This window comes from Thamnophis elegans, chromosome 10 (assembly GCF_009769535.1).
Source record: "Thamnophis elegans isolate rThaEle1 chromosome 10, rThaEle1.pri, whole genome shotgun sequence".
NCBI lineage: Eukaryota > Metazoa > Chordata > Lepidosauria > Squamata > Colubridae > Thamnophis > Thamnophis elegans.
The window spans coordinates 25,856,587-25,869,776 of NC_045550.1; the positions used below are offsets into that span (position 1 = coordinate 25,856,587).

The following is a 13,190-nucleotide window of genomic DNA, read 5'->3' on the forward strand; positions in this document are numbered from 1 at the left end:
GATAAGACCGAGTGGCTTTGGATGTTACCCCCGAAGGACAGTTCAGACAGTCCGTCCTTGATCCTGGGGGGTGAAGACTTACACCCCTCAGAGAGGGCCCGCAATTTGGGGGTCCTCCTGGATTCACAGCTGACACTGGAACACCATCTGTCGGCTGTGCCCAGGGGGACCTTTGGTGAGGTTCGCCTGGTATACCAATTGCAGCCCTACTTGGACCGGGGGCACTTCAAACGGTCACTCACGCCCTTGTCACCTCAAGGCTGGATTATTGCAATGCGCTCTACATGGGGCTACCCTTGAAAAGCGTTCGGAGACTACAGCTAGTCCAGAATGCAGCCGCGTGAGCGATTTTGAGTGTACCAAGATACACCCATATTACACCTGTCCTCCGTGAGCTGCACTGGCTGCCAATTGGTCTCCGGATGCAATTCAAGGTATTGGTTATTACCTTTAAAGCCCTACATGGCTCATGACCAGCGTATCTGCGGGACCGCCTACTGCCACACACCTCCCAACAGCCAATAAGATCCCACAGGGTGGGCCTCCTTCGGACGTCGTCAGCCGGACAATGTCAGCTGGTGGGCCCCCGGAGGAGAGCCTTCTCTGTGGCTGCTCCGACCCTGTGGAACCAGCTACCCCCAGAGATCCGGACCTTACCCACTCTCATGGCCTTCAGAAAAGCTGTTAAAACCTGGCTGTTCCGGCAGGCCTGGGGCTATTTACCTTATTGTTAACGTCCAGCCCCGATCAGAAATGTATGCGTGTTGGGAATTTTTAAATTATTCTTTTATTTTGCTTCTCTTTTTTTCCTTTTTGTTTCTTTTTTTGTAAACCGCCCGGAGTCCTCCGGGATTGGGCAGCCTAGAAATTTAACAAATAAAAAATAATGAATGAATGAATGAATGAATGAATGAATGAATGAATGAATGATAGATAGATAGATAGATAGATAGATAGATAGATAGATAGAAGGAGCACCCATGGGATCACCCCTCTCACCCGTCATCTCAAACTTATACATGGAACATTTTGAAACTAACGCCTTAGATGACTTAGATATGTTGATGACACTTTCGTGATTTGGCCACACGGGAAAGAAAAACTGGACAACTTCCTCACACATCTCAACAGCCTACATCCCAAAATACAATTCACTATGGAAATAGAAGCAAACAAACAACTTCCCTTTCTGGACGTCTTAATCTACAAAAAACCCAATGGCTCCCTAGGAAACACCATCTACCGGAAAAAAAACACACACCAACCGCTACTTAAATGCACAATCCCATCACCACCCTGCACAGATCAACTCTGTAGCCAAGACCTTCATCTCCAGAACCAAATGCCTAGTCGACAAAGACCACCTGAAAACTGAATTACACTCTCTCACAAATGTATTAATCTCCAAAGGAGTCCAAAGAAAAACAATTACCAACCTAATCCAAAGGGAGACTCCCCCAAGAACTGAGACACAGAACAGGACAACGGCATCTCCCTCCTCCCTTACATCAAAGGCACCACAGATAAAATCAGCAAAATTCTCCACAAACACAATATCAAGACAGCCTTCAACACTGACCAAAAAATAGCCAACATCTTAAGAAACTCCAAAGATAAAATCCAGCTAGAAAACCAAGGAGTCTACGAAATACCATGCAAAATCGGCCCTGCAACATACATAGGACAAACGAACAGGAGACTAAATGCATGCATCACAGAACACAAGAACACAGTAAGAAAAAGAGAAAAAACGTCCTCCCTTTTCCAGCACCTTAAAGCTACAAGAAAGGAAATTAATTTTGAAGGAACCAAATTAATCTCCAAAACTGAACATTTCAACAAGAGAATAATTATGGAAGCTATCAAAATAGAGAAACACCTCCACAACATGAATAAACACGACGATACCTCCCACCTACTAAACATCTGGAAACCAGCCCAAGTCAACAAACAAGCCACACCCACCACCCAGGCCATTACAACTCAAAACGACAACGGACACACAGCCAGCACCAATCAGCACCAATCTACCAATCATGATACAACCACACAACCAATCAATCCACTTACTGAAACAAAGCCAGCAGTCCACACACACCCCACTAAGATTTATAGAAAGATGGCAGCTCCGACCACGCTTTAAGCTGAAAACACCAGCCTGAAGATGGCAAGTGAGACCTCACCGAAATGTTGCCAAGACAATCTCAATCTTACATGGTAAAAGACCAGAATACAACAAGACCAGCATACCTACACCCATGAAAATCTACAAAAACATGTTTGTGTGTGTGTGTGTGTGTGTGTGTATGTATGTGTGTGTATATGTATGTATGTATGTATGTATGTATGTATGTGTATATACATACATACATACATACATACATACATACATACATACATACATATATATTCCATGCATAGTAAGCTTCTCAAAGGATTGCTAATTGCAAGAGATTGATACCTGAAGAATTAGGTTATTCTGATTCTCTGACTACTATTTATGGAAAATAGGATGAAGAAAAGCACAGTGGGCTGATAAGCCAAGAAAATATATGAAGGAAATAACAGGGATCTAGAGCTGATAAAAGTTTGGAGTGGAAGAATTAGAACTCTCTGGCGTTAAGACTTTCAGTTAATTAATAATGTGATATTCAGCAAGACTAACATACTGTATGTATTCATTTTGCAGGCACATTGGCAAGGGCATATTTTCCTCTTTCCTAACATCAGTCCAATTATCTTCACAGTCCTCCTAATTTTCTCGTAAATTGCTTATTGCAGTCTTCTCCAACCTTGCACCTCCCAGATGCATTGGACTATAACTCCTCCTTCCTTACCTGTCATAGCTGTGCTGACTGTGAATGATGGAAGTGGTAACCTGACTTATCAAAGTGTAGGCTGCCAGGTTATGGGAAGCTCTTTTGTGGAGTCATCAAAGATGCTATGGGAGAACCTACTTGTTCTTGTGGTACTCCTTGGAGTCCCTATTTAACGTCTGTGTTATTCTCTTTCCTTCTTGGGAAATTGCTGTTTACCATAATTCTGAGTTTACAGCCTCTTTTTAATTGTAGCATTTGTGGTGTGTTGCTCTACTTTATACTTGTTACACATATGATATTTGAAAAGTAATTATGAGCAGAGCTTTGGCTTGCTGTCATTAGTGTTGTTGCCATGAGATACCTTGAGAGCACCCAGTTTGTGGAACACAATTCTTCCTTCACAGTGGGTGTGTCTATTCTGAAAGAAATGGATTATACTTTGAGCTGAAAAATGACTCCTTTGGGCCGAAGCTGTCTCGATGATACCTTTTCTTCTCACTGAGTCAATAATGATGAAGGGGACCATTCTGTTGGTTAAAGTAGCTTATTGGAGAATTTTAAAAAATCCAGTGGTTCTATCTGTATCATGGTCATGAAATAGTCTATGGACTCTTTATAGAATTTGTCATGCGTACCATGGTTTCTTAGAGCTTCAAATAAAACATTTTATTATGAGGATGCTTTTCTAGTTCAAAAGATTGGCTGGACTCTATAAAGAAGAGCATGAGTAGAACTCTTTTCCCTATATTTCTGCTCTTTCTAACCATGGCTCCTCTCCAACAACACAATCCAGGTTCATGTTTTAACTACTTAGATATTTAACCACTTACCTGTCTGTGGTAGATTGCAATGAGGTTTCAATAGGCATAATGGTTGATCTAGTAGCCTTCCTTCTATTCCAGGGGTGTCAAACTCGATTTCATTGAGGGGCATATCAGGGTTGTGTTTGATCTCAGGGAGCCAGGATGGGCGTGGCCAGCTTGACGTCAGTCTTGTCAGGGGCGCTTGTGGTGGCCCAAGTGCTCTGCCAGTGAAAACGGGCTCCCAATCTCCGTTTTCAGCTGCAACCCTCTGCCAGTGAAAACAGAGCTTGGGAGGGCCTCGTGGCAAAGGGTTGCAAGAGGCTGTCCCAGCCAAAAATGGAGATTGGGAGCCGGTTTTCGCTGGCAGAGAGCCCACTGGCCGTCCTTTGCCATTTCCAGGGCGGCCCTGCAGGCCAGATTTAAGCACCCCGCAACGGGCCAGTTGCGGCCTACAGGTCTTGAGTTTGACACTCCTGTTCTATACTCTTTGAGGGCATCTATGTGCCTAGATGACACTGAAAGGCTTTTCTTAGTTGCTTTGCTGCTGGCCTTTTCTTCCAGATCCCGTGTTACCCTTCAGGTTATCCTGGGTGAATTGAGTGGTGATTTTATTGCAAATCAAGAATGGGGAGAAATGAAAAGAGAGGAGCTGGGTGGAAAAAGTAAAAGCAGCCTCACGTACCGGAGGAGCTGCGGAAATGAGAACCTTGGATGAATTTCTGGTGCTATTGATTGGTAAACAGTTTATACATCCTGACATTCATAATCTTGGTGTGCTGCTGATAGTCCAGATTAATGGACCCAGGGGCTGTCCATCCGTCACTTCCCATTAATTACTGGAGAGGTGTTTTTTCCAGTGATTTACCTGACAGCGGGCCATGATGAATACCCCTAAACCAAGTGGGCAGTGATTAATCATGTGGCCACGCCCTTCTCCAACTCTTTCTTTGCCTTTACCAGAGGACAGACCCTGAAACCATCTGTCTCTATAAATGTGACCTGATGCATATTTATAGGGGCCTGGGACCTGGCAGAGAGCGGCCTTGGCTGTTTGTGCCAAAGCTTTATAAAGAACAAATATCCCCCTGGCAGAAGGGGGTTGCAAGTACCTGGGGCCATGGGGTAGTGGTTAGGTTTCAGGTAGAGGGGAATTGAAAAGAGGAAGCAAATATAGCTGTATTGATATCCATTAATCTTTCCAGCAGTTAATCAAGCAAGATTTCGTTTATTTTATTAGTTCTTCACTATTCTCTAAAGAGCTCCAATTCTTTCTTGGAGGACTGACTGGGTTGGGTTAGAAAACTTACCCATTTTGACTGGGTTTATGGTGTTGACATATTTGGCCCTATGGCAAATAGGGATTTATAGGTGATTATCCAACATCTTAAATTGCTTAAACCTGAACAAGCTCAGGGTTTGGGAGATTAAAATGAATCTTCTCCTGCCCTACTCCTTTCTGAGCTGTAATATTCTCACAGTACACTTACCCCATTGTTGAACCAGAAAAGCACATTGTGTAAATACCGCCATCCTGCCATAAATCCTGTCTCGCTCAATAACTGTTGTTAGGAGATACAGATAAATGCATAAAACCAAGCTCTTTATATACCTGTGGTATGTTCAATACAGTATCTTTGCTCTTGCCTTATTAATGTGTAAACCATCATTTAATACCATATATGCTATGTATTTTTGGAACATGTGACGTTTTATAGTCTGTCGATCTTTTGCTTAAGGGGCTTAGATCTCTCCCTTAGGAACCTGTCAGTTTAGAATATATATACTGTACTTCTTAAATATCCAGGCGAATGCAATTGCAAAAGAGAAAAGGGCACAGCAAAATCCCCTCCATGGTATTTGGAGAGGAGGGGGAGGAAGGGGAAGGAGGGAGAGGAGGAGGAATACTCTGATTCCTTTTTCCTTTGTAAAGCTTAGTAGATTTAAGTAAGTATCCATTTCATCTCTATGTAGAGGCAGAATGTGTTAGAGATGTGCTCTTTTTAGACCCACACAGCATCTGAAAGCATCTAGACTTGGTTTTTCAGATGATACAGGTAAGTGAGCCATGGAAAACTCCTTCTTCTTCTCAAAAACGTATGTCAAAATACGTATGTCATCTCAAAATGTCTTTTTCATTCTTTATACAATACTATCCTGCTTCCATAGCTTGTTTCCTATTTTCCCCAAAGAATGCTGAATTCAATTTAAAAAAACAACACACCTTTGGGCAAGGAATCTCCATTGCTTCCTTTTCAGAAGTAGGAAAACAGGAAGTTTAATCTGTACCTGGCCATTTTATGCTGTATCCAGACAGTATTGTCCACTGAAACTGAAGTAATTCTTTTGACCGGAATAGCAGAACTCTTTCCTATCACTTTCTGCATGCAAAACATGTAGTCTTACCCAGAGGTGGGTTACTGCCATTTTGGCCCAGTTCAGCCGAACCAGTAGTGGAATTCAGACCTGGGTCATAGAACCGGCAGCAACCCAGGCCTGCTGGTTCCGGTTCCCTCACTGCCACTTGGGCGCTGCCATTATTAATTTTAGTGACTACGCATGCACAGTTCACTGTAAATTGTTGTGTGCATACGCGAAGAACAATTTACATTGAACAGGTTGCAAACCGGCAGTAACGTCGGTAGCAACCCACCCCTGGTCTTATCCTTGAATTGTGGTCTGCTCCCTGGTCTCTTGGGCAGGGACATAAGCAAAAATTATAATAAGGCAGGTTCTCTATTGTTCCTGAACTTTGTGGGTGCTGTGTGTCATGCAGAAATTGGTAAATGACCGAGCAGAACCATTATCTTACCACCCTCTAGAGCAGTGTTTCTCAACCTTGGCAACTTGAAGATGTCCGGACTTCAACTCCCAGAATTCCCCAGGCAGCGAATGCTGGCTGGGGAATTCTGGGAGTTGAAGTCCGGACATCTTCAAGTTGCCAAGGTTGAGAAACACTGCTCTAGAGATAGTTCTGCTTCCTTTCATTAATTGCTCCAAAATGTATACAATTTTCTATACATCTATAAAAGCAAATTTCTTCAAATCTGCTAGTTTGGCCAGTCAGTTAATATACAACACATTTAAAATGTGATAGGGTAAATAGAAATTGGGTGCCTTACAGAAACGTGATCAAGAATTGGTTTGTTCCAGAAATTTTTCTCCTAGGCATAATACCTGAGGGGTTTAAGAAAGATGTACTTTATCTTATACATGTACTACCTGTGGTGCGCATAACTTTTGTGCAGTATTGGAAAAAAGAAGAAAATACGCCATCAGAGCTAATCAGAAAAGTGTTGGCCTGTGCAGAAGCAGATAGGCTCACTCTTGAACTTAAAAACAAAGGGGAATCAGAATATATTGAAGTCTGGAACAGATTTTATGATTGGTGTAGGACTGTGATGGCAAACCTATGGCATGCATGCCAGAGGTGTCACACAGAGCCCTCTCTGTGGGCACGTGTGCCTTTGCCAGCTGCTCTTCTGGTTTCTCGTGTACACATGCTGGCTGGCCAACTGGTCTTTGTGTATGCCGGAGCACCAGAAAATGGCCTAAAAACGGCCAAAATACAGGCATGCATGCACTGGCCAGCTGGTTTTTCGGTTTCCGGTGCTCTGGCGCATGTGCATGCACGCACATTCTGGTTTCGGCTCTTGGTGCCAAAAAGGTTCGCCATTACTGGCATAAGACAAGGTGACAAGACTGGAACAAACTGGTAATACTGTGTTTGGACAGAAGGATAGATAATGTATTGAGTAGGCTAATAGTCAATGGATGAGACTAATTGCATATAATGTGATTGTATGGTCACTTCGACTTTGCGGTACTGCTTTGTTTTAAATGTAAAAACAATAAAAATATATTTTTAAAAAATAATTGGTTTGTTAATTAATAGAAGAGAATCCCGACTGATTTTTTATCCTGGAGATTTGCACATATTCTTTAAATAAAGAGAAAAGCAAATTGCCAGTTGTGAAGAGTTTAGGTTAATAAATCTGGGTATGTTTGAAAAGATTTTTGTTTCTCCCACACTAGAGCAGAGACAATGAATGATATTTGCAGCTGCTTGAGCCTTGAGACTAGAGACTAGAATTATAATATAGAATAAAATTGCATACCTATTGTGCTTGCTGTTTCCCCATCCTAAAACATACTTATTCTGTAACTGTCTTATTCTCAAAATCTTTTTGAACAAAAGTATTCATAGAAACTTTTGGTTTTAGATAGAGTTTGGGGCATGGTAAGGATAGCTGAGCTTATGACAAACGCCACTGTGATTTTCTATAGGATCGTGGCAAAGCTGATAAAAACCCTGAGAGGAGTTTGATTAGAGTATGAAGCAGCTGGGATCAGGGTACCAACATGCAGGAGACAGCAGGTTGAAGCTTACTTATACCAGTTTTTAAAAATAACAAGCTATACTAGGTTCCATCGGATGAACATGATTTATATCTTTCTTTTTCTTTTTGTGCCTAGTGCAAAATTACTGTGGTTTATTCAGGCTTGATTATCCTCCTTTCTTGAGAGCAATATCAGAAAATGTTTAGCAGTAGAGAAAGAAACCACAAAGCAGATCTGATGGCCTCAAAATCTGATGCAAGACCTATAAGAAATGCTCAAGTAGTTCATTGATCAAAAGAATAATCAAAATGCCAAAGTATTTAAGCAGCAGAGCTTTTGGTAGAGGAATGTCAGCTACTGGTGCTGTTTTGTGTACAGTATTGTGCACAGCCAGCTCTGCTTTACTCTCTGGTTCTGCCTCTATGTTTTCCTTACTCCAGAACAATTTTTTTTAAAGTGCTATCACCTCAAACCTGCTCTGATGAATTCTATTTTAATTGGTGCATTGTGCTAACGGACTTAACTGCTGCTGCGTTGAACTGATTGTCTCTCTCTCTTTCTTACAGATATTGATAACACCATGCAGCCAGATGCAGACAAAACCAGGGTACGAATTAGGAAACCGGACATGGTTCTGTATGTCCCAAGAGCAAGACGTGAGATGGCAGTCTCAAAAAGTGGCCCTTCGGCGGCCACCAAATGTGGGAGGGAGAGTCACTGCTCCACCACAGAAAAGGAGAGTGTTAAAGCCTGTGAGGCAGGACCAAACCCTAAAACTAGGAAAGGGCTGCTTCAGAATGACCAGGGAAATGCCAGGTCTCCTCAGAAAGAGAGAAGAACTTTTCCCCAGGACTCAAGCCATAATGATGCTTTCTGCCAAAGGAACCAAGACACAAAGGCTCAGGGAGAGAAGAGTCCAAAGTTCCGTCAGAAGGCTACATCACATCACTTGTTCCCTTCTTCCAACTTCCCGGACTCAACTCTTACTGGAGTGAATGAAACAGAGACACACGAGTGCTGTACTGCACAATCAGCTGCCTCGGGGGAAAGAATGGCAGATTTCCAGCCAGAGATTAGTGGTGTTAACATCTCATGGAAAAATGAGCCTATCTGCCCATCAGAAAGGCAGGTCACCGACAGTACCAAGAGTGCAGTAGTTGTCTCAGAAGCAGTAGGAACGGGTGAAAGTGGTATGCAGGATTCCTTGGAACAGAAAATGCTAAGCAAAGATAGCAAGTTGCTTTTCAAGAACAACAGAACAAAGCCTTTAAGTAAAGGTGGTTCAGAATTGACTGGAATAAGTGAGAACAGTATATCTGGAACTGCAGGCCAGAGGATTCCGGAGAACATAGACACACATAGTTCATCCATCTGCACAGAGGAAGGAAACTCTGATTCAGCACACATAAGTAACTGTGATTTGCTGGAGCACATTGATAAAAGCAACCTCTTTCCTACGGAGATAACCAAGTATAATAGATGCAAATGTACAGAGCAAAGCAACTCCAGTCGAACGGCAATGAGTGACACTAGCGTCTTAGAATGTGCTGTGGTAGAGCCAAAGGAATGTAATAGAGTTGAAGATGCAGAAGAAGGTGTTCCCGCTTCAGCTCAAGCAAGGGAGCATGGCAACAAGAACAAGAGTCCAGTTAGATTTATCTCTGATCAGGTTGGAGTGGCTGCTGATAGTCATGAGAACATTTCAATTCAGGCGGAGACACATAACCTCATGGAGAATGCAGAGCAGCCTCCAGATAATTCAAATGTGTCTGTAGGTTTTAGTTGTTCAGACAGGACCTCTGAGAAGATAGATGATCTACCCAATTGTGTCGTTAGGGTAGCAGGTGATGAAAAGTTACAGGCAGGGGAGAGAGAACATGATAAGGAGAAAAGCCTGTGTCGTGAGGCAGGCCAGTATGAATTTAATACATTTGAGGCAAAAGCTGCACTGACAACAGAGGAAAGCATTTTGGACTTGGTTGACCAGAGCCCTGAGAGCAGAAGTCATGTGGAGCCAATTTGTCCTTCGAAGGAGGCTGCATGCTGGCCTTTGCAATCTGCCTCTGAGAAGATGGCATGTTGTCCAGTAAGCATCCTGGAGAGAACAGGAGCACCCTTAGAAGGGGAAAAGCCAGCTTTGGGGGAACTTGATACAAGCTTCCAGTATCCCTCTGAAGGCAAAGGAGAAGAACCACCCGCAAATCGTGTGCTATCCAGTTCGGAAGAGGCCACTAACACCAGCACTGATCCTGTAAGTCACAGCGAGGCTGACAACATGGCAGATGAGAGCTGGGATGCCCTGTTTAATGATGATGGGGATTGCTTGGATCCACAATTACTGGAGCAGGTGAGTATTCTGGGGTTTTGTCCCCAGAGTTGAAGCAAAATGGTAAGAACTGCACGCATGTCAGAGGCATGTGACATGGCGACCTCGAATCTAGAATCTTTGTTTATATCAGTGGTTCCCAAACTTGGCAACTTTAAGACTTGTGGACTTCAATTCCCAGAATTCTCCAGCCAGCAGAGCTGGCTGGAGAATTCTGGGAGTTGAAGTCCACAAGTCTTAAAGTTGCCAAGTTTGGGAACCACTGGCTTATATCAAAGCTAGCTCAGTCTGGTCACTTCCAGCTTTTCAGTGGAAGATCAAACCAATAATCATCACACATAGAATTCTCTGCAGAAAAATTCAGACAGTGATGCTGAGAGTAAACTGGAGAACCATTCCAAATAGATATACATGGTTTTGTAGTTTTGTATTGTTTCTAAAACATTTTTTTAAATTCTTGCATTATCTGAATGTTATTGGGAGGTGAAGAAGAGTCAATACCATTGGAAAATGATTATACAGGGGTAGGAAAATTGGCAATTGCCTTCATAGGAAGGGGGAAAAAACCAAAACAACCAGAGCCCAATAACCTCTTTTCTGATAGACTTTATTAAAAGGCACAGACTCATGCCTCGTAATAAAATATGTTAATTGGAAAAGGTGACTCCTGATTGTTTGCTGTCGTATATTAACATGACTCTCCTGCTGCAGTACCTACAAGAAGCAAAAGGAAATTCCAGAAGTAATAAAAACTGCAAAGCTCCAACTCTTATTGGTGAAAATGTACCCTATTGCTTGAACGTTTAGTCGAGGTTTGTATTATTTCCCACATCCGCTGCCCATGAGGGTTACTGTATTTTTCGCAGTATAAGACGCAATCTTTTCCCTCAAAAAAGAGGCTGAAAATCTGGGTGTGTCTTATACATTGAATACAGCATTTTTTGCCTCCTGAAAACTTGTCCCTTTCACCAAAATGGTCGTGCATAGCTTTTAGAAGGCTTTCAGAGAGCTCCTGGGGGCTGCAGAGTGCAGAAATGAGCAAAAAACGGCCCGTTCCAGCCCCCAGCAGCACTCTATAAGCTTCCTAAAAGCTATCCATGCCCCTTCTTTTGGGGGGGGGGAACGGGCTCGTTTTTGCAAAAAACGGACCACTTTTTGCTCATTTGTGGCCCCCACCCCACCCCCCAGGAGCACTCTACATGCCTCCTAAGGGCTATTCATGCCCCTTTAAAAAAAACAGGCCTGTTTTTGTGAAAAATGGACCATTTTGGGGAGGTTTGCAGAGTGCAAAAACGTTTTTAAAAAAATTCTTCAAAATCTTGCTGTGTCTTATACTCTGGGGCGTCTTATACTTTGAAAAATATGGTAGTAGTTCACCCAAAAAAAACCTCTTATCAGGGATGTGCATTAAATAATATTTTTGGGCTACGTGCTTCCTGTTCTCTTTGATAAATTGCAGGGAAGATCATGTATGGTCTGCTGTGGGAATTGGAAGAGAATTCTGCCTCCTGCATGGCTAGCTTGTAGCACAAACATCGGCGATGAAATCATAAAACAAAGAGAAGCCCCGTGAATGATTATTTATAAATCCCAACACCTGCAGTGGGCTAAAGCTCAACAAGGCCAGGCCCTGGGACGCAATAAAGAAACATCCTCCATTGACAGTATATAAAATGCATGTAATCAAGCAGGCGGAAGTGCTGTGCGCGGAGCCTGCGCTGCCATCGAGCAGCTTCAGCATGATGAACACCAGGCATGGAAAGATGGACTGTGAAGCTTCATGAAAATGGCAGTTTTTTAATTGGCTTTGGCTTGTTAGCACATTGCCCTGTAAGGGTAGCGCTGAGCGTGTGGAGATGAGAAGCACAGCCCAGGGAATGGGCTGCCTTGCCGTCAGTTTACGAGGAAATCTCCATGTTGGCTGGATGGCTGAGGACCCTTATTAAAGCTTAAATCAATATTGCAGCCTTGTTCTTACAGAGTGACGCAAAGGTACCTAAAGTAACAAAGTATCCTAATATCGCTGCAAACGGCATATAGCCTGCTCAGGAGTCAGGGTTGATCTCAGTTGATTCAGCTCGCTAATAGCCCCTGCAAACCACTGAAATTAACTAAGCGGGCTCATTACCAAGGCTTAGCTCATACGCTGTCCTAAATTCCCTGTAATGGAATCTGCTGGAACTCTACAGGGCCCGCTTTGACGGGAAACGCCTGTGGATTCACTACTGCTTATTCCACTTTTTTTACGGTCTAGAAATTAAATCGCTCTTACTTAAGCAGGTAATCTACCAGATCACATAGGTGGCATTTAGGGCCGAAAAGAGCTCTCTACGTTCCTGTGTTTTCCGCAGACACAACAGCTCCCAGGATAGTCTTTCTTTCTCAGAACAGGAAGATCAGCAGGAATGCAATTGCTGTGTATGGATCGGGGGCACTGGATGTCTGTTTCACAATATAGGCAGGCCTCAGAGGCACCGGGCATCCTTCACCCATGCCCAGCAAATGCAAATGAATCCTTGTGCAAGGGAGCATCTTACCGCATTTACATTTTTTCTGCAGCTATGATAGCTTGCTTGGTCCTTTGGGCTGAAGAATGAGCAAAAGAATTATTTGCATTCATTCATTCATTCATTCAATTACTACAGCCACCACCACCCCATCTCAATCAATGACTGGACAGTTTACAATTAAAAAAGTATATTGCATGCTGGTAGGCATCGGGAAAGGAAAACAGTTTAGATTATCTCTCCTCGGATTATGTCCTTTGCTTTCTATAAGGTTTGGTCTACTCTGTTGGTATTGTCAGAGGAAATTGTTGTCTACACTTAACCAGAAACAGTAAGGGTATCTCTTGCTCCAACCATAAAGTCAGTGATCGCTCTGCATTACTATGAATTCAGCATT

The 13,190-nt window shown here is 43.0% G+C and overlaps 1 protein-coding gene across 1 annotated transcript in view; it reads left to right on the forward strand.

Annotated features, from left to right (window-relative positions):
* Positions 1-13,190, forward strand: part of R3HCC1L (R3H domain and coiled-coil containing 1 like) — a 46,719-nt gene that overhangs the window by 23,053 nt on the left and 10,476 nt on the right. Inside the window, exon 2 of the mRNA XM_032225392.1 lies at positions 8,527-10,307. Coding sequence (XP_032081283.1) covers positions 8,541-10,307 — 1,767 coding nt within the window. The 5' untranslated portion in view covers positions 8,527-8,540. The remainder of the gene's footprint in view (positions 1-8,526; positions 10,308-13,190) is intronic.